The sequence below is a fragment of the Schistocerca cancellata genome, chromosome 5 (assembly GCF_023864275.1).
Source record: "Schistocerca cancellata isolate TAMUIC-IGC-003103 chromosome 5, iqSchCanc2.1, whole genome shotgun sequence".
NCBI classification, from domain to species: domain Eukaryota; kingdom Metazoa; phylum Arthropoda; class Insecta; order Orthoptera; family Acrididae; genus Schistocerca; species Schistocerca cancellata.
Window position 1 is genome coordinate 429,663,988 of NC_064630.1, and position 22,015 is coordinate 429,686,002.

At 39.4% G+C, this 22,015-nt stretch overlaps 1 protein-coding gene across 1 annotated transcript in view; it reads right to left on the bottom strand.

Moving 5' to 3' along the window:
- LOC126189009 (FAD-dependent oxidoreductase domain-containing protein 1-like) overlaps nucleotides 1-22,015 on the bottom strand; it is an 82,719-nt gene that overhangs the window by 15,025 nt on the left and 45,679 nt on the right. Inside the window, exon 8 of the mRNA XM_049930820.1 lies at nucleotides 11,406-11,520. Coding sequence (XP_049786777.1) covers nucleotides 11,406-11,520 — 115 coding nt within the window. The remainder of the gene's footprint in view (nucleotides 1-11,405; nucleotides 11,521-22,015) is intronic.

Below are 22,015 nucleotides of genomic sequence, written 5' to 3' on the forward strand. Positions count from 1 at the left end.
AACCTGTACAACTGCCCCCATGCATTGCTCTCCTCATTTATTTTTCTCAGTGAGTCCATTTTGTTTTTGGCAACACTGTTTTAAACTCTTGACTAGCTCTTCTGTACAGGTGTAATATTCTACTTTCCTCCTGTCCTACTTAACATTGGTACATACTCCTTGTGTCGCCAAGCCACAATCTTAAGCACATAAACTCTATATTCCATGGTGCTTTAGCTAGTTACCAACTCTTTTCTTAGGAATGTAGAGTTCTTCAACCTTTCAAATGTACACTGTAAGTAGCTGTGCACCCAAGTTAACGTGCAGAAGTATTGATCCCACCTGAGCAGCAGCAATGGTACAAACTTCTTCCCGTTCTGCTTTATGAAGATTGAGCTTTATCAATTGAAGATCGAGCTTCATCAATTGCACTCTAATCAATACCCTAATATTATTATTATTGGCACATTCAAGCATACATTCAGTCACACTGTGGTCACTCGAAGTTAAGTACTGAAGCTCCTACCACCCTGTGACTCTCAATGCTGCTGCTATGGTGGCAGTTGTTACAGCTATATAAGTGGCCACTCCTACTCTTCCTTTGTGTGTAGTGTGCTGTCCACCAACATTCAGAACTTTTAGATTTGTCTCCTCTAGAGCCTCCAGCAGCGACATTCCTCTCTCATAAGAGACAGTACATCGCCATATGCTTTACTTTGCATTTACATCAGCTGCCAGAATGAGAACTGCATTATTACTGAAGTTTACTACTGACTTTACTTTATAAGCATATGCTGTAATACTTTTTTTATGTATGATGAAATAAAAGAAATTATTCAGATAGTGAAGGGAGACGAAAATTTAATAGTCATGGGTGACTGGAATTCGGTAGTAGGAAAAGGGAAAGAAGGAAACGTAGTAGGTGAATATGGATTGGGGGTAAGAAATGAAAGAGGAAGCCACCTGGTAGAATTTTGCACAGAGCACAACTTAAACATAACTAACACTTGGTTCAAGAATCATAAAAGAAGGTTGCATACATGGAAGAAGCCTGGAGATACTGACAGATTTCAGATAGATTATATAATGGTAAGACAGAGATTTAGGAACCAGGTTTTAAATTGTAAGACATTTCCAGGGGCAGATGTGGACTCTTACCACAATCTATTGGTTATGAACTGTAGATTAAAACTGAAGAAACTGCAAAAAGGTCGGAATTTGAGGACATGGGACCTGGATAAACTGAAAGAACCAGAGGTTGTACAGAGTTTCAAGGAGAGCATAAGGGAACAATTGACAGGAATGGGGGAAAGAAATACAGTAGAAGAAGAATGAATAGCTTTGAGGGATGAAGTAGTGAATGCAGCAGAAAATAAAGTAGGTAAAAAAAAAAATCCTTGGGTAACAGAAGAAATATTGAACTTAATTGATGAAAGGAGAAAATATAAAAATGCAGTAAATGAAGCAGGCAAAAAAGGAATACAAACGTCTCAAAAATGAGATCGACAGGAAGTGCAAAATGGCTAAGTGGGAATGGTTAGAGGACAAATGTAAGGATGTAGAGGCTTATCTCACTAGGGGTGAGATAGATACTGCCTACAGGAAAATTAAAGAGACCTTTGGAGAAAAGAGAACCACTTGTATGAATATCAAGAGCTCAGATCGAAACCCAGTTCTAAGCAAAGAAGGGAAAGCAGAAAGGTGGAAGGAGTATATAGAGGGTCTATACAAGGGCAATGTGCTTGAGGACAATATTATGGAAATGGAAGAGGATGTAGATGAAGATGAAATGGGAGATATGATACTGCGCGAGACAAGGCCCCGGGAGTAGACAACATTCCATTAGAACTACTGACGGCCTTGGGAGAGCCAGTCCTCACAAAACTCTACCATCTGGTGAGCAAGATGTATGAAACAGGTGAAATACCCTCAGACTTCAAGAAGAATATAGTAATTCCAATCCCAAAGAAAGCAGGTGTTGACAGATGTGAAAATTACCGAACAATCAGTTTAATAAGCCACAGCTGCGAAATACTAACATGAATTCTTTACATACAAATGGAAGAACTAGTAGAAGCCGACCTCGGGGAAGATCAGTTTGGATTCCGTAGAAATACTGGAACGCATGAGGCAATACTGACCTTATGACTTATCTTAGAAGAAAGTATAAGGAAAGGCAAACCTACGTTTATAGCATTTGTAGACTTAGAGAAAGCTTTTGACAATGTTGACTGGAATACTCTCTTTCAAATTCTAAAGGTGGCAGGGGTAAAATACAGGGAGCGAAAGGCTATTTACAATTTGTACAGTAACCAGATGGCAGTTGTAAGAGTCGAGGGACATGAAAGGGAAGCAGTGGTTGGGAAGGGAGTAAGACAGGGTTGTAGCCTCTCCCCGATGTTATTCTATCTGTATATTGAGCAAGCAGTAAAGGAAACAAAAGAAAAGTTCGGAGTAGGTATTAAAATCCATGGAGAAGAAATAAAAACTTTGAGGTTCGCCGATGACATTGTAATTCTGTTAGAGACAGCAAAGGACTTGGAAGAGCAGTTGAACGGAATGGACAGTGTCTTGAAAGGAGGATATAAGATGAACATCAACAAAAGCAAAACGAGGATAATGGAATGTAGTCGGATTAAGTCGGGTGATGCTGAGGGAATTAGATTACGAAATGAGCCACTTAAAATAGTAAAGGAGTTTTGCTATTTGGGGAGCAAAATAACTGATGATGGTCGAAGTAGAGAGGATATAAAATGTAGACTGGCAATGGCAAGGAAAGCGTTTCTGAAGATGAGAAATTTGTTAACATCGAGTATAGATTTAAGTGTCAGGAAGTCGTTTCTGAAAGTATTTGTATGGAGTGTAGCCATGTATGGAAGTGAAACGTGGACGATAAATAGTTTGGACAAGAAGAGAATAGAAGCTTTCGAAATGTGGTGCTACAGAAGAATGCTGAAGATTAGATGGGTAGATCATATAACTAATGAGGAAGTATTGAATAGGATTGGGGAGAAGAGAAGTTTGTGGCACAACTTGACCAGAAGAAGGGATCGGTTGGTAGGACATGTTCTGAGGCATCAAGGGATCACCAATTTAGTATTGGAGGGCAGCGTGGAGGGTAAAAATCGTAGATGGAGACCAAGAGATGAATACACTAGGCAGATTCAGAAGGATGTAGGTTGCAGTAGGTACTGGGAGATGAAGACGCTTGCACAGGGTAGAGTAGCATGGAAGCTGCATCAAACCAGTCTCAGGACTGAAGACCACAACAACAACATAGCTCGATTCAGTTCTTCACTATTGATGTCTGTTGGAACCCTGTATATAATGAGTAGGGATAGGAGCCAGTGCTTTTTCAGAGGCTCAAATTTGATATTTCTGATCTGTTTCACCTTTTCCTGTAATTTCTTGCAGCCCTCTTTGTCTACTGTTTCAACAATGGCATTTCTATTAGTTGTCTTGATTGATTTAAATCTGATTTTGTCCTTTTTGGAGTTTACAGAATCTATTCATTTCTTTTTTTGCATCTCTGACATCTTTATTGTCCACAGAACTAATGAATACAGTGCTTGGAGAAAATAGATTACTACTCAGCAATGAGCCACAGACAGGCACAATGAAAAAGAATGCTAAAAATTTTCAGCTTTTGGACAAACTTCTTCATCAGAAATAGAAAGCTGAAATGTTTCTAGCAATTTTTTCAATTGTGCCTGCCTGCAACTCAACACCTCCCGTATGTTTAACAAATAAATTTGCTGCACAACCATACAGACTGAGAAGTTATTTTATTTTATTATTGCTACTAGTTTTGGCAATTCAGTGCACCATCTTCAGGCCCCATATGCACCTCTCAAAAATTATCGTTATTAGTGTACTGGCGCTATCTGTTTCTGGATGTCATGAATTCTTATCTCAAGTGCTTCTTTCGAAGAATTGAATCCCCTATGTCATGAGTAGCAATCTATTCTTTCTCTTTTGTAGTTACTTCATCCTCGCCTTTCCACTATTTAAATTCAATATTTGTGTTTTTGTAGAATGCCTGTTGCTTCTTAACGGCAGTTGTTGATATCTGCTTTTTCAATGCAAATTTATAACAGACAGCAGGGAGTCACATTAACAGGCTGCACTGCAGAAGTAAAAGTAACAACAATCTTGAAAATGCACGAGCCACATCCAGTTAAAACATCCACTGATGTGTCAAAAATGTCTGATCAACCATAAGTAGATATGGCCTTCCTTTATCCAATCTCTGAGATATTCATGCATAATGCTCATATATCAATCCGTCTGAGCACCTTATTGTTTATATCAATATGCAAGGGGTCATCCTCCAAATTGTGCTGTTGATTATGCACTGAACAATATCTTGGTCATATCTAACTTATTAAGGCCAATTGTATAAAGGATATGATTTTAAATAAGCACAGAAGATAAACACGGATCAAATAGAACTTGGAAATCTGCATTATATAAATGAAAATATGAGATTATTTTGCCATTGTCCAAAATTTCGTTGATCACATCAAGTTCAATTGCAGTCCTTTTACAACCTCATGAGACAACAAAAGAACACATTTCATTGTGGTCATATACAAGCTGAAAAGAATAAAGAAGTAGTTGTGAACATTCCCACACTGCTGAAGTTCAACATAATTTTTTATATGTACGGTTACATTAAGGTAGAAGTATTTTGTGCTATCATATGTTTGGTTTGCAATGTACTGTGCATTGTGCAACTATGTACACTAGAAAGTGGGACTTGTACAATTTGCTCCACGTCTTTGTTTATTTACTGTTAACATTTTGCGCTATTGATAGTACCAATTCATGTTCACTGTTTCATCATGCAAAAATGAGAGTGTAATTTCAATGGCAATGTAAAACATGGGTTTACTTTTATCACTATCAGTAGAGAAACTGTGGAATGTACAGGGTGATTGTAATCAAAGTTAAACTTTCACACTGCTGTATAAATAACATCACTGGTCAGAATGGTGTCAAATTGCAACGGAATATTATTGGAGAAAAGGGAAAACGTATGGCAGAAGAAAAATAAAATGTAGCAATGTAGCAATAAATGGCACTGTAATCATCATAATTTAATTGTGGTGGACTACAGATGACAAATGAATCATACAACAATGCCTAAGGTGTACGTTCAATGTTAAGCAAATGGCACTACTCAGTGTGCTATTGTTAGTTACAGAAACCCATCCACCATGGCAAGGTCATATCACATCGGATGGGAAAAATCAGTTTTTAATTATCCAGAGGACAAAAACTGCATAAAAGCGCCAATCATATTGGTTTTTAATTGTCCTGAAGCCAAAAACCACATAAAAAGCATCAGTCCAAATAAAATAGGATTATTAATTTCTGTGTGACTGGTGCAAAACATGTTCAATATACTGTCCATCATTTCCTGCAACAAATTGAAATAGAGAAACAGCATGTTCCAGAACTGATCGAAATGTTTCTGGGGTCACATTCACAATGTGTTGCACAATGCGTGCCTTCAATGCATTTAAGTTTGCGATCGGAACACTGAACACAACATCTTTCAGATAGCCCCACAGCCAGAAGTCATGCGGATTACGATCAGGTGATCGGGACAACCAGGCTGTAGGCAAATGGCGGCTGATAATTCTAGCATTTCCGAAATGGTGCTTCGGCAGCTGCTTAACTGGATTTGCAATGTGTGGAGGTGCACCATCTTGCATAAAAATGATCCCACCCACACCATTGGAGAGCTGGAATGACACAGTTGCGCAAAAGACTTACTAGTGACGGTACAGGAAACAGGATCGGAAGCACCTGTATCTTCGAAAAAATATGGTCCTATGATAAACAATGCCGTAAACCCACACCACGCCATGACCTTTTCAGGATAAAGTCATACTGGTTGATTTGCGTGTGGATTTTCTGTTGCCCATATTCAACAATTCTGTGTAGTGACATATACTGTCAGATGGAAGTGGGCTTCGTCTGTCCAAAAAATATTCTGTGGCCAATCATTGTCCACTTCCATGCAAGCAAGAAATTCTAAAGCAGAGGTCTCTCTTGCTGACAGGTCAACACGAAACAACTCATGCACATGTGTAATTTCGAATGACTAGCAAAGAAGGATGTTTCACAGGATTTTACGTGCCGTGCTCATGGGTATGTCCAATGTTCAGGCAATTCTCCATGCACTACACATTTGCACACCACCACTCGTCTCTTCCTGCACTACTGTGGCCACTGCTTCCACTGACATCGAATCAATTTGTTTCCTCCCTCTATGAGGTTGCACACCAAAAGAACCCATCTTTTCAAATTTCCGAATCATTTTCTCCAGTCCCACAGCAGTCATCAGACCAATGCCTGTTTTTAAACCCTTCAGTGTCTGGAACTTCTGCAGAGTGACATTTGCACAGTCATTAGTCTTGTAATATAGTTTTACAAGCAGAGCGCGATCCTGCATTGAGACAGGCATGGCAAACGTCACAGACGTGAAAGGAGGAAAAGCCATGTACCCGGCGTGTTTATACCAACTTCAATGGGTCGTACGATTGACAGGTGTTTTCATTTATGTATTCTGACACATACAGTGCCATCTATTGATCGATTTTCATGCTACTTTTTTTCTTCTGCCATACATTTTCCCCATTCCCCGATAATATTCTGTTGCAATTTGATCTCATTCTGACCAGTGGTGTTATTTCTACAGCGTTTTGAAAGTTTAACTTTAATTATAATCACCCTGTACATTGTGCAAATCGAAATACACTATTGGGCATGATGGAAGGTCTGACATTGTGAATCATGTTAAGACAAAGAAACATTGCATGAGTGCTCAAACAGTAATGCACTTCCTGATAAAATACATAAAAGTGAAAAGAACAGTCACAGTGCAGCAGAATAATTGTAAAAAGTCATTTGGGATCACCTGAGTGCATGATGCAAAGTTAAACTTTTATGTCCATTAAATTTTGTCAATACAATTTGTGTCACATTTTTAAAATGTCCCTTTTTTTTTTAATAATAATGAAATGGGCACTAAGTTAAGGAGAATATTGGGAATGTAAGTAATGATTGCAGGTAGTATTTGCTTCCATATGATATCTAGGAGATAGCTTGTAATTAACATGAAAAACATTCAAAGCATTTCATAGCTACTTCATGGCAGAAGAAGACAGGGAAATTTGAACTACTTACAGTCAACAGTAAAAGTGGGTAAAGTTCGAGAGTAACCATTAGTGAATGAACATTTCTTGCAAAAGAGTTCTGTGTGTTAAATAGCAGAAATTACATGATTCATACGAATTTTTGAAGTACCAAATGTGTGCTTAAACTGATTTGACAACTTCCCATGCATTAATGAACAGAAATATGAAGCACATGTAAGATAATTAGCAGAGTTGTATTTACTGGCCAACTACTAACTGATGTTGTGTCTTAGTGGGTCAGCGGTTATGTGCTGGACTATGGATTCAAAGATCTGGGCTTCAAATCTATGTCAGTTTCATGGTTTTTTTTCTTCTCATTTATCCTTTTTTTTCATCTCTTGTAGTGTTTGTTAAAGTGTAAAATTCTGAGTTGTGTTGTGATACAGAGTATACATTTAAAAATAGGTCCTCAGATATCTGGATGGGCAGGTCTGTTGCAACATATGAGGAAAGCAAGATATACCATGTCCCAAAGGACGATGCTCAGTAAATTGCTGTGGTGGTCAAACCAACTTACAAGTTGATGACAAATCTACCTAAGCAGAAAACGCAAATATATACACTGCCACTCTGTGTGTCGATCATTTCTTTAGCACTGAATTACATTGGCTTTATAACATGTGAACTACTAAAACTTTCACCCGTACAGAAAGGTGCCTAAATCCATGGCCAACAATCTTTTATAAGTATGTTTTCATCATGTTCAACAAACTTATGAGAGAAGTCTCTACAGTTTGCTTGTGTTCAGAGTTAAACTGGCTGCACCACTTAACGACCAATGCCAGATGGCCATAAATTATCAGCAGATAAATGATTTATTCTCTATGATACTGGTTATTAAAGTATTTACTACAGCACTTTGTTTTGAAACCACACTGCCTCACTACACATCTTGCTGTTCTCCTAGCAGTCTGGGCCACTGTCGTGGGCAGCATACTGTATTCAGGAGCCATGTGTGCTGGGAATTATTTTGTTTCTTTTCATTTACTTTACAATTACATCCAACTATTTTGAAATTTTTCAGCTGTATAGAAGTTTCTTGAAGAAGCTTGAGAAGTTCCTTCTGCTTATATTTATTTTTACAACACAAAACTTTCAATAATATATACTGTGATATGTACAATTAATAACTGCAATGAAGGTGCACTAATCATGTTGAAAACTAATTTAGTGGTGTTGTCAAATGTGTCTCACGTTAATTACAATAAACACTGAACTTCATTCAGTATATTCAAGTTTAGTCTTATACAACACACCAAATTTGTGAACTTGGTTCATATTCTGAACTAAGATCAAAACTGATCTCCAGTCTGTGATGTTTATACAATTGGCCCTAATATGCTGTCAGCTCTTAACACCCCAGCAATATGGAGGGACAACAACAATCATTTAATGAACATAACACAGAAAGTTGTTAACTAGAGCAGATACAGAAGATATGAACTAGCCAAAAGCTTAATTTTTTTTCTTGAAACAGTATACATTAATACACATAGTATTTACAGTGTCATATTTCCAAAAATAGAAGTTCTTTTGTTGTCATGAGTTCCTCTCTTGTTCGTCATTAAACTGCAACTATGGAGTTTCAATAATGCGACTAAAATACAGCAGAATAGAAAAGCTCATGGCACAAATAGGGATAATGGCTTTTAATACTAAGCTACTGCAGTGTGGGCACACCAGAAATGATGCAACACATCCATATGCTGGCTTTGTCAAGTGTGTGAACTGTTCCGTTCTGTTGTGTTTTAATCGCTTCATTGAAATTAACTGTAGAATGATTCTACTGCACCAACATACATTTCACATAAGATAAGAGAAATTAAGAGTCATATGGAAGTATACAGACAATTATTTTTCCTTCACTTTATTTGTGAGTGAAACAGGAAACAAAATGACCAGTAGTGGTACAAGGTACCGTCTGCCATGCACCATATGGTGCTCGCAGAGTTTGTATGTAGATGTTGATGTACAGGTACATGTACATGTACGTAGTCCACTTTTGCAATTTGATAGTAAATAAGTAAAGAACATACAATACAGAAACTACTATTTTGGGAAATATGACTATGCACTGCATGTGTTAACTTATATACGGTTTCAAACAAGTGTTTAGTTTCTTGCCAATTAAAATCTCATTTATGACTATAGTGAGTCTCCTGGTCATAAATGTCTGTTAGACATATCGTTCCTTCAGAAATTTCTGCTTCTGTAGGTTTTAGATCGATTAACATTCAAACATCGATTAACAACCAGTTACTGGCTAGCCTTTGACAAATGAGCACATGTATATGGTAATGACTGGATTGTGTGCGGGCAAAATGGCAGAAAATGTGGAACACTGTTATTGCATCAAATTTTGTTTTAAGCTTGGTGATTCTTGTGTCAAAGATGGCTGCTCATCAGTGAAGAGTGAAGCACATTTAGGTAGGTCCTCAACATCTGCAAATGAGGCTGTCTTTGATCATGTGAGGACCCTGGTGACACATGACATAAGAATCATGATCAAAGAACTTGCAGATGAGGTTAATATTAGTATACTACCCATTCCACTTTAACAGAACATTTGAATCTCAGGAGGATCTGAGCAAAATTTGTGCCAAAGCTGCTAACAACTGAGTAGAACAACTTTCATCAGAGATCGCACAGGACATGCTGGATACTGTGGATAGTAATCCCAACTTTCTTAACACAGTGATCGCTGGTGCTAGAGTCCTGTTTTTTTTGGGAGTGGCCCAGAAGCAGAGTTCCAGTCATCACAATGGAAGCATCTATCATCCCCGAGATCCAAAAAAGGGAGACAGGTCCACAGCAATGTGAAAGTCAAGCTGACAATCCTTTCTTACTCCAATGGCGTATCCATCACTAGTATGCCCCAGAAGGTACCAATGTCAATAAGGGGTACTACCAAGAGGTTGTGTATCACCTTCATGAAGCAGTAAGAGGAAATTGGCAGGACTTGTGGCAGTGGTAGTTGGCACCTCAACCATAATAACGCACCCACTCATTGTTCTCATTTAATCAGACGTTTTTGGCCACACACAAGATGGCTGTGGTTTGTCAGCCTCCCTATTCCCAGACCTAGCACCAAGTGACATCTGGCTTTTCCATAAACTGAAAAAGACTCTGAAAGGCAGCAGATTTCAGAACAGGGAAGACATTATGCAGAATTTGATAGAGCAGTTGCACACCATACTGAAAGAGGCTTTCCAGCGATTCTTCCAGCAGTGGCAGTAACAATGGGAGAGGTTTGTAGAAGCTGAAGGGGACTGCTCTGAAGGTGATTAGTGTCAAAGAACTGCATCTGAATAGAGATAGATTTTATAAATAAAAGTCGTATACTTTATGAACAGCCCTCATAATTAATAGCACACCTGTAATTAACAGCACACTATCCACAGAAGTAGAGACCCAAGTATTACTCTTGGTCTGCCACAGTTTTGACTTGTCACACACTATCAATAAAATGTATATTTCAGTAACAGTAAAAGAATTTATTCTCAAGATGTCTTTAGGCTAATTAAATAGCTAGTCTGATGATCTATAAGTTTTTCTTTCTTTACTACTAGGTAGCAGCAAGCTGTATTAAGAGCTTTCTATATAAGTCAAGCAAAGTGGCATAAAGGTGAGTTCCAGTTCCTTTTGGTACTCACAGTTAGAGAGAGAGAGAGAGAGAGAGAGAGAGAGAGAGAGAGAGAGAGAGAGAGAGAATATATATTTGTCCTCTGACCGTTATCAAAAACTGGTCTAAGTTCTTGAGTTTTTCCAGTTATTTATGAAAAAATCTGCTTTTACAAGAACACCAATTCTTTCATAAAATATACACTCAGAAAAGCACCCCACCAAGATCAGTCAGTGACATTAGTGGCCCTTCAATCCCACCAAAACTTATCACTGTACCTGCAACTTTTTCATGCATACAACAATCAACAGGAGGAACTAAAGTGTGGTTTTCTTGACCGAAGCAACTTCAGAAGAAAAAATTGTTATAAATGGTTTCACTCCATCATTTTTTGTGTCATAATTAATATGTGAATAGATGGATTAACACTGTAGGATCCATTTTCTTTGCTCTCCACATCACTTTTTGGAGTTTCATGTTTTGTGTGTTTGTCAAGGTTTGTATTATCTAGTTATTACAACACAATGTTATTTTATTTAACTGTTACCGAGAATAGTAATGCAAGATTTTTGCATTTATTCTAATTATTTACTTACCATGGCCACTAAATCCAGCTGCTAAATAAAGATTGTGGTAATATGGATGAGGTCCAACAATTCCATTTTCATCTACTACATTGGTGTCATAATACCCAGCCCATGCATTTTTCACCTGTAAATAAACATCAGTTATTATTCTATGTCATAAGTTTCCTTTTCCACGTAATGAAAACAAGCTTCAAGTTGATACCCAAAGTATAATTTTTGACAATAAATTTAAACATTCATCAGATACTCACGTATCTTTCCTATTAACACAATTATTCAACAACTTACTAAAACAAAAATGCTTGAAAAATTTCATTGTTCAGATCTATGTTTATCTGATCTGTGTGCAACTTAAAGAGTAGACATACAAAGATTTACAGAAATTACAAACACAAAATATGTAAATGCAACAACTCAGCACACAGAAGCATTATGGAGCAGTCAATAGGCATATACCATGAATTTCAGTTAATTATAATGTTCAGCTTCTTGTTTATTTGGCAATCAACTTCTCAACATTTCCTTCCAATGACGAGTGGCTGTGTTTACTAACAGGGTTATTTGTCTCCCACCCAGATTTTCAATATTCTATTACTGTACAAATGAAAAATGCCAACTTTATTATGACAGTAAATGATGATAAACAAATAAATTAGTCATATGAGTTGGAATTGAAATTATGTAGCACCAACTTGACAACCTACTCAATAACATCAATACATCCTGTTCTGTATGTTTCACAAATGCTCTATTTCTAACAAATAAGTGATGCCTACCATCCAATTATTCTCAAACTAAGGTAAATCTTCTTTTGCTCTGTACAAATGCTCACTCTCTTCTATGCTGGGATTTACTGTTTCTCTACTACTCATTCGTACATATACATCTACATCTACATACATACTCTGCAATCCACCACACGGTGCGTGGCAGAGAGTACCTCATACCACAACTAGCATCTTCTCTCCCTGTTCCACTCCCAAACAGAACGAGGGAAAAATGACTGCCTATATGCCTCTGTGCGAGCCCTAATCTCTCTTATCTTATCTTTGTGGTCTTTCTGCGAAATGTAAGTTGGCGGCAGTAAAATTGTACTGCTGTCAGCCTCAAATGCTGGATCTCTAAATTTCCTCAGTAGCGATTCATGAAAAGAACGCCTCCTTTCCTCCAGAGACTCCCACCCGAGCTCCTGAAGCATTTCCGTAACACTTGTGTCAGCCCGCCTCTGAATTGCTTCTATGTCCTCCCTCAATCCGACCTGACAGGGATCCCAAATGCTCGAGCAGTATTCAAGAATAGGTCATATTAGTGTTTTATAAGCGGTCTCCTTCACAGATGAACCACATCTTCCCAAAATTCTACCAATGAACCGAAGATGACTATCCGCCTTCCCCACAACTGCCATTACATGCTTGTCCCACTTCATATCACTCTGCAATGTTATGCCAAAATATTTAATCGACGTGACTGTGTCAATCGCTACACTACTAATGGAGTATTCAAACATTATAGGATTCTTTTTCCTATTCATCTGCCTTAATTTACATTTATCTATATTTAGAGTTAGCTGCCATTCTTTACACCAATCACAAATCCTGTCCAAGTCATCTTGTATCCTCCTACAGTCACTCAACGACGACACCTTCCCGTACACCACAGCATCATTAGCAAACAGCCACGCATTGCTATCCACCCTATCCGAAAGATCATTTATGTAGATATAAAACAACAGTGGACCTACCACACTTCCCTGGGGCACTTCAGATGATACCCTCACCTCCAATGAACACTCACCATACTGGGTTCTATTACTCAAAAACATTTTTACAACTTTGACATTATTATGAAAAGGATAGATTGCAACTCACCATATGGTGGAGATGCTGAGTTGAAGACAGACACAACAAAAAGATTGCTAAAAAAGTAAGCTTTTAGCTAAAACACGTTCTTCTGAATTAGGCAACATACACACATTCATGCACACATAACTCATACACAAGACCACTGTCTCTAGCTGCAGAGGCCAGACTGCAAACAACAGTGCACGATGAAAGCAGCAGTCTGGGTGATGGGGCTAAGGAGGCTGGTGCGATGAGGGAGAGGGATAGCTGAGTAGGGATGGTGCACGGTAAAGTATGCAGGGATGAGGTGGGAAGAGGGTAGGGCAGCTAGGTGCAGTGGAGAGGTTAGATGGATGGCAGGGAGGGGGGTGGGGGTCAGAGGGAGGAGGAGGGTGGAAAAGGAGAGAAGTAAAAAGACTCTGGGTGCATTGGTGGAATAGAAAGCTGTGTACTGCTAGAATGGGAACAGGGAAGGGGATAGATAGGTGCTGGGCAATGACTAATGAAGTTTGAGAGCAGGAGGGTTACAGGAACATAGGATATATCGCAGGGAGCACCTTGTACTGGTATGCTCCCATAAGCAGCGCGTTACTGTACCCCATCCCTACCCTGCTATCCCTAGCCCCTCCTCCCTCCCCACCCCAGCCTCCTCCCTAACCCCACCACCCAGATTGCTTCTCCCTGTGCTGTTGCTCACAGTCATGTGTGTGTTTTGTCTAATTCAGAAGAAGGTATTTAGGCCACAAGCTTACTTTTTAAGCAGTCTTTCTGTTTGTGCCTGTCTGTGGCCCATCTCCACTATGTGGTGAGTAGTAATATATCCTTTTCATAATACTATCAATAATCCACCATGGATTTTCCAGTGTTTATTTTATTTTATTTATTTTGTTTTTACAACTTCTCCAGTTTTTGCATTTTAGCTATATTCTTCCTGTCTTGCTACTTTTTCCTTAGGTTTCTTCTTATTTTACAAGCTCGACTTCATAATTCCTTATCTTTTACTCCATACTCATCCCTTTTCTTATCTATTTGACCATTCTGTGAAATCAGTAAATTCTTGGACAATCACTGTGACGTGGTAGCAACTCCAATCTCATTTGATGGTTTTCATGCAGTGAATACAGACTAAATTCGTTTATGTGAAGACAGGATGACCTAACATGGTGAAAATGGTGTTTACATTTAAATGTTCCTTCACCTTTAAGTTCAAGGCCTTACTAATAATAATGAATTGAAGAAGTTTCAAGTATGTATGGAAAGTATACAGGACAATGATTGTTGCTTTAGGTTCAGGACTGGCAATATTAAACAATTGTTTGAAACCATGAATCACACAAGTGACACCAGAACTTGATGAGAAGTTATTATAATGGCAGCACCATTTCACTTGATCATAAAATGTATATTACAAATAACACAGAGTGAAGAGCACTGCTGGAGTAACAGTTACATCTTTATCACAAACAACACATGTAAGCAAATGGGCCAAATAACTTGGAACTCAGGGTTTATTTCTATTACAAAATTTTCCAGAACACTACTGCAGTGTTCATTCAGTTTGTACTGTTTATAGATGAGACCTCTTTCAAACATGATAGTGTCTTCAAATGTTGCAACAGCCATGTTCAGAGTGACAGAAGTCCTTTCATCTCAGACCATAAGATAATTCTCTATCAATCTGAAGACTGGAACAGTAGAAGATCTACTAACATGACTTTACTTTCTACCAGCCCACTTGAATGGTGCATGTTATCTAGTGTTCATTTGAGATGTGTTGACACATCTTTTGGAGACTGTATGCCTGATGTCCATGACAGGATGCAGCTTCAACTTTATGGTGTACCATCACAGTTTAATCTTTACACCCATGGGCACCTGAGCAACAGATATCCTTGTCAATGGATTGGAAGGGGAGGTTGTATACCATGGCAAGTGCGATCACTGGATCTCATTCCTATGGATTTTTTCCTATGGGATAATATAAGGCTGTTGGAGTATTAAACACTGGTAAATAACTCATAGTAAAATAAACTTTCACAGCTATCAGCAAACATGTATGATTTCCTAACATACACAAGACAAATGACATCAATACACACGGCCAAGTATCTGTAATTTGATTTCCTGATCTACAAAGTACACATGATACAAACGTATATAACGTGAAAGGGCATGAGTTCTCCTAATGAGCTGACATGTCAGATGCTTAAAAAGGCCAATACTGTAGCAAAATATGTGTAGATTCTCAGTAACACTTTCTACCATGCAAAACAGATGACAGTCTGCCTTTTGGGCATCTTCATTAGGAGCTGTTCAGTTTAAAACATTATCTTGGAACATATTATTCTGATATTAATGACATTTTAATAGGTTACAGGCATGTCTATTGCTACAGTAAGTCACAAGCTGCAGAATTTTACAATCACAAACAGAAACATTCTTATTTTTCTACACTAACTTTTTCTCGACCCAAGATAAACTTATAACAGAAAGCTTGAATTAGTTTTGAAGTTCGTTTTCATGGAGATCCAAAACTGCAACCACTGTAACTGTGCAGTGTGATACTGCTTTTATAAAGAACATTACTGACAAGAGGATCTATGTGTGACTAGCCGACACTGGACAAAGACTGCAACAGTCCTAGGACTGCCGCTCGCCAGCAATGTGCATAAAACTTTTGCCCCCTTTAATCAGTCAGGCAGGTTGTACGCTCAACCTTAGCAGCCGCAAATGGGTTAAGTTAGCTATAGGAGGTAAACAGAACATATTTAACATAACTACTAAGCAATGGCTCACCTCACAATCTAAATTTAGGACCAGAAAAGACATATAATATATAGCAGTTTACTAATAGTTACAAATTATTTAGGAGCAAAGGAGATGACTCACCAAAAGGCAAAGCGCTGCATCATTGATAGGTACATAAACAAAAGGTACAGAACTTGCCTAGCTTTCGGAATGCACTTCATTTTTTCAACTGTAAGAAAACACACACACACACACACACACACACACACACACACACACACACAGGCATGAGCTTGTCTCCCTAAATTGTGCTCAGTCGACCACCAGCTCTTTACTGGCTCACCGTGACTGTACTGGAGTTAGGGGTGGGGGTATGGTTCGGGGTGGAGTGAGGTGAGGCATGAAGAGAGGAAGCGGACAGGGAGAGAGAGAGAGAGAGAGAGAGAGAGAGAGAGAGAGAGAGAGAGAGACTGTTCAGCTGGTTGGGGGAGGGGGGGGGGGGAGGCAGATAGTGAGTTACCTCAGTTTTAGGTGTTCCTGCTCGCCAACCCCTCACAGCACCCAGACCCTGCCTAGCTGACCTTTCCAACCTATCACATCCACCAAAAAAAACCCTACAAACACTCCACAAAATCCAGTGCCAAAACAATCACTGTTTTTTAACCTCTCCATCAAAATTCTCAGCCACACAGAAGTTTCATTCCTACACAAAGGACTCATATTCAGCCTTACTCCCAGGTTTAACCATGCTGGACTCATGACAGATCTACTCTCCTCCTCCCATCCCCTACAGTGGAAACACTTCTTTGCCACCAACCTGTCCAACAGACGCCAATCCAATCCCAACATCGAACCCTGCCTGTCCTAGTTCATACCACCATCCAACCATGACCCTTCCACACAACCATCCCCTGGTCACCTTTCAGGAATTCCTAATTTCCAACCTGGCCTCACCGTCCTTCCCCAGGTCCCTCCTCCTTTCTTCTGTTGATGGGTTGTTGTTCTTAAACAACAACCCATCAACAGAAGAAAGGACTGTCCTACACAACCTAAAAGTGGATCCTGACCTGATCATACCCCGGCAGTCAAAGGTTTCACCACTGCTGTGATGAAACAAAGTGACTACCAGGCAGAGGGCCTCCATCAGTTGTCCAACACCTCCATCAATAAGCTCTGCCAGAAGTTCAACATGACCTATAGCCCCTGCTGAAATCCTTAGGCCCTTCCCAGAACCTCTCCCCTGAATCCATCTACCTACTCACCCCAACAACAGCCCGCACATCCTTCTTCTACATGCTCCCCAAAATCCATTAACCTAACAGTCATGGGCATACCATGTGGCTGGTTAAAGTGCACCCACCGAAAGAATCTTGGTCCTTGTTGATCAACATCTCCAAGCAATTGACCAAAACCTAGCCTCCCACATTAAAGATACAAACTACTTCCTGCACTCGCTCTCCACCAACCCCACACACCTACCTCCCAGATCCCTACTCTGTTGATTCAACCTCTTCATACACCAACATCGCTTATGTCCATGTCCTTGCTGCAATTGGAACACTACCTCTCCCTATGCCCTGCAGATTTCAAACCCACCACTCGATTCCACATACACCTAACCAACTACATCCTGTTATATACCAGCTGTGCTGCAACCACTGCACAGCATTTTACATTGGTATCACAACCAACCAGCTGTCAACTAGAATGAATGGCCACTGTCAAACTGTTGCCAAAAACAAGATGGATCATCCAGTGGCACAACATGCAGCAGACCACAACATGTGAGGTTTATTTCAATGGCTGCTTCACAACCCATGCCATTTAGATCCTCCCCACCACCATCAACTTTTCTGAGATGCGCAGGTGGGAGTTATCCTTACAGCACATCCTTCACTCCTGTAAGCTTCCTGGCCTACACCTAAGTTAACTCACTCCCCTCCCGACCCAACATCCAGTAAGCTTCCTGGCCTACACCTAAGTTAACTCACTCCCCTCCCGACCCAACATCCAAACAGTGTGTGTGAGTGTGTGTGTGTGTGTGTGTGTGGGGGGGGGGGGGGGGGTGCGTATGTTTCCAGCAGCTGCTGCTCTTTGTTAATGAATACCATGACTCATTCCACATACATTCTCTTTCATAAAGGGATGCATGCAGTATGATGGATCATCGAATTAAAAGCAAAGGAAGATCGGAGTTTAGCATACGTTCAATGTTGAGGGCATTAGACACTGTGCACAAGGCCCACTCAAACAAAGACAAGGAAGGAACTTGGCCATGGGCTTCTCAAGAAAACATTTCTGCATCTGTCTTATAGGATTTAGGAAACTCACGGAAAATCTAAATCTGGATGTCTAGACATGTATTTGAAGCTCACCACATCTGAATAAGAGTACGTCCAGTGTCTTAACCACTGCATCATACATAGTCAAAACTGCTACTTTAATCAGTGAAACACAATGTGAAATATTGTTACACTGTTTTGGGCACTGAACACTAATCTTACATATGTATTAATGGGACTCCCTGGACTTGAAGAAGGCAGAACAGAAATCTCAGATTATAAATTCTGCAGTATTCATATTTTCATCACTTTTTGAAAAAACACCACAGTGGTCAAATTAATTAATTAATTCATCTGTTCCGTGAACTCCAACAAGAAAGAGAACATTCATGCATGTGGAACACAAGTCAATGTATACATAATTTTTGGAAAAGTAATCTGTACACTGTATTGACGATAAACTATCAGTAGTGGTTAATGTTATTTGTCCTTATTTAAGCTAAATGCAACCTAATAAAACAGAAGGAAAGCTGCTATTTTGAAAAAACGCTATTACTCAGTTATTTATATTAAGTAGGCACTGTTTATCTCCAATAGCAGCTCAATGGATACTTGCCGATATAAATAATACGGAAAGTTCTGACAGAATGTAAATACATTAGGAGTAAAGGAGACTAAGGAGACTACTCACTGAATAGCAGAAGCATTGGGTTGTCGACCGGCAAACAGAAATGAGAAAGAAAAACTTGCTAGCTTTTGAAATAAATCCTTTGCCAATCTAGAGCACACGCGCACACACACACACACACACACACACACACACACACACACACACACCTTACCCTTATCCTGCGCCTGATGGACATACAATGCCAGGATTGCATTTCAGCATGTGGACTAGTGTGGGGTAGGAATTGTGCTGGGGGGCAGGGTTGGGACAGTGTTGGTGGATGGAGTGGGGAGGGGAGAGGCACAATGCATAGAGGGACTGGGATGGGTTGCTAGTGGATTGGAGGGGGGGCAACAGGTTTGCTAGCTAGGAATGTGGAAGGGAAAGGTGGCAGGTACATGGGCTAGGCATATGACATGTACCAGAGCCAGTGGGGAGCAACATCCAATGACCGTGATGTGCATTGGGAGCAGCTAACAGAAAAAAGAAGAGGAAACTGGAGTGTAGGTTGTGGGGATAGAAACATGAGGCCAGGAGGGTTATGAGAGTTAAAGATGTGTTCAAAGGATAAGTCTCATCTGCCTAAATCAGAAATGCTGCTGGTGGAGCAAGGATTCAGAGGGTACTAGTTGTGAAGTACAACATATTAGAATTCAATGGCTGCTTCACAACCTGGGCCATCTGGACCCTTCCCTCCACCACCAGACTTCTGAACTATACAGATGGGAATTATCTTTCCAACACATCCTTTGCTCTCATAACCCTCCTGGTCTCAACCTCCATTAAGCCACCCTCCTGTGTCCTGTCACCTGTTCCCACCTTCATTGTGTGCTGCACTGTACCACTCCCAGTATCAGTTTATCACATGCCTAGACCCCTGCAACTGCCACCCCTCCCTCCTGCATTCCTACACAGCAAACCTGCTGCCTCCCTCCAAGCTGCCAGCTACCCACCCCCAACTTCTCATTCTGTCTCCCACATCTCTCTCCTCTAACCACTCCACCCAACACAACTCCCACACCACATTTATCCACCATGTACATGTGTGTAATTGTTCTCTGGACTGAAAAGGTTTATTCTGAAGGCTAGCAAGTTTCCTTTCTATTTTGTGTGTGTCTGTCAATCAATCAACGATTCTGCTATTTGGTGAGTGGTCTCCTTTACTTTTAAGTATTTATGTTAATAGTCACTTGATTACGTTGAAATTTTTCAAATAAAATAGTTGCCTGCTTTTGTAAAAATAGAGGCCTCTTAACAGTAAATTATTACCTATTGCACAGTTTTACAAGGAAAACTGCTACTAAGATGTAGCTGATAAAAATTTCAATGCTTAACTCCAGATAAGTTGTAGGAGTGGCTAATGAGATGGGTGTTTTAATTTTCTCTTGAATTGGTAGATATTCCCAATTTCTCAGTTTATAATGTTTATAATAGGTGAGAGCTTTTCAAATACATTAATATCAGAGTCCATAACTCCAGTCTGAAAACCAGACAAGTAGTAGTCCACAGAAAAGATAATTCCACATGACAATGAGCAAAAAAATGTAAAATAAGAAAACACCCGTGTCTCAAGGTCAATAACATGAGAAATACTCTGAACATCAAATCATACTGAACTGATCTTCTTGTTTGTAATTCTTCGTTGTGAGTCTTTGGGAAACTAAGACAAAGTGATAGCTGTGTAGTAGACACAGGCATGTTCAGTGATAAATGAGGATCTTGGAAGAATCTCTCTATAAACAATCATTTATGTAAACCACACTAAGAGGACATTAATAAGTTCTATTCATATAAATGAGTGAGTATTCTATTTTAAGCCTCATAAATGTTTGAAAATACTGAAAGCAGTGAAACAGGTTAGTAATTTGAGTTGGTTTGCTTATTTCCATATTAATATATGAGTGCTAATACAGCACATTAAATCTGTTGGACATCTGAGTAAGGCAGTGCCCTCTCTCCTAGTACAAGATATTTTACGCATATAAGATAGACTAGGGTTTAACTTCCCATTAATGATGACATCATTACAACAAAGCATAAATTTGGATTAGGAAATGATTTTGGTCATGTCATTTCCAAAGGAAGCATCTGGTGTTCGCTTGAAGCAATTTTGGGAAACACTGGAAAGCTAAATCTATATGGTTGGGCAAACTTAGCAAACACACGGCTTTACCTACGAGGGACATAGTGACCGTTGTAATTAATGTACAGGACACAGACAAGTCACATATTATTTGATTTATTTTGATTGGTTTCACCTGCCTGACATGAGCATCTTCAGATATTCATTGCACTAGTGACAAGATATTACAAGTTAAAAAAGCACCATTCAGCACCATATTGAATATGCTTTGTGTGGTGCCAAGCAACGCTTTTATCTTGTAACATGTTGCCATGGGGACAACGGATCTGAGGATGCTCAAATCTGATGAGTGAAACCAATCAAAATAAATCAGATAATGCATGACTTTTTATTTTATTCTGTATATTAAATAACTTCTGTAATATTGATTTTCTAAAACTTTGTAGATTGGGGATTAAAACCAGCTACTAATGTGACCTGTCAGTATATAGTGACCTGATTAACTTCTGATGAGCAATATGAACACCCTCTACAGCATCTCGATCGTACGAAAAATAATCATGATTCCAATCAAATATCAGTGCATCAGAATTTTGGAATAGATAAGGTGAAACCTAATGTTCTTTCAGCTTGCTGAAAACAAGGAAATCTGAAGCCAAACTTTGACTGTTTCATGGATGTTTCCAAACCCTCATCGTAAATGTTGAAGCCTGTGTTGTGATTGCCATGGATTGCATTGTGATGCAAGAGAACAATGCCTTTGCTTAGTCAGCCCTGCATCTTGTTCTTTATGGCACTGCACAGTGGTGTTGGTGTTACACAGATTAAATTGGTATTAATGACTGTGCCCTTTGCTATAATCTCTGTGCACACAACTCCTTCACGGATGAAGAAAACTGTGGCCATGACCTTTCCTGCTGATGGTGCAACTTCGGATTTCTTCCGCAGAAGCAAGGTCTGTCTCCATTCCAGAAATGCTCTCATAGTTGCACTGC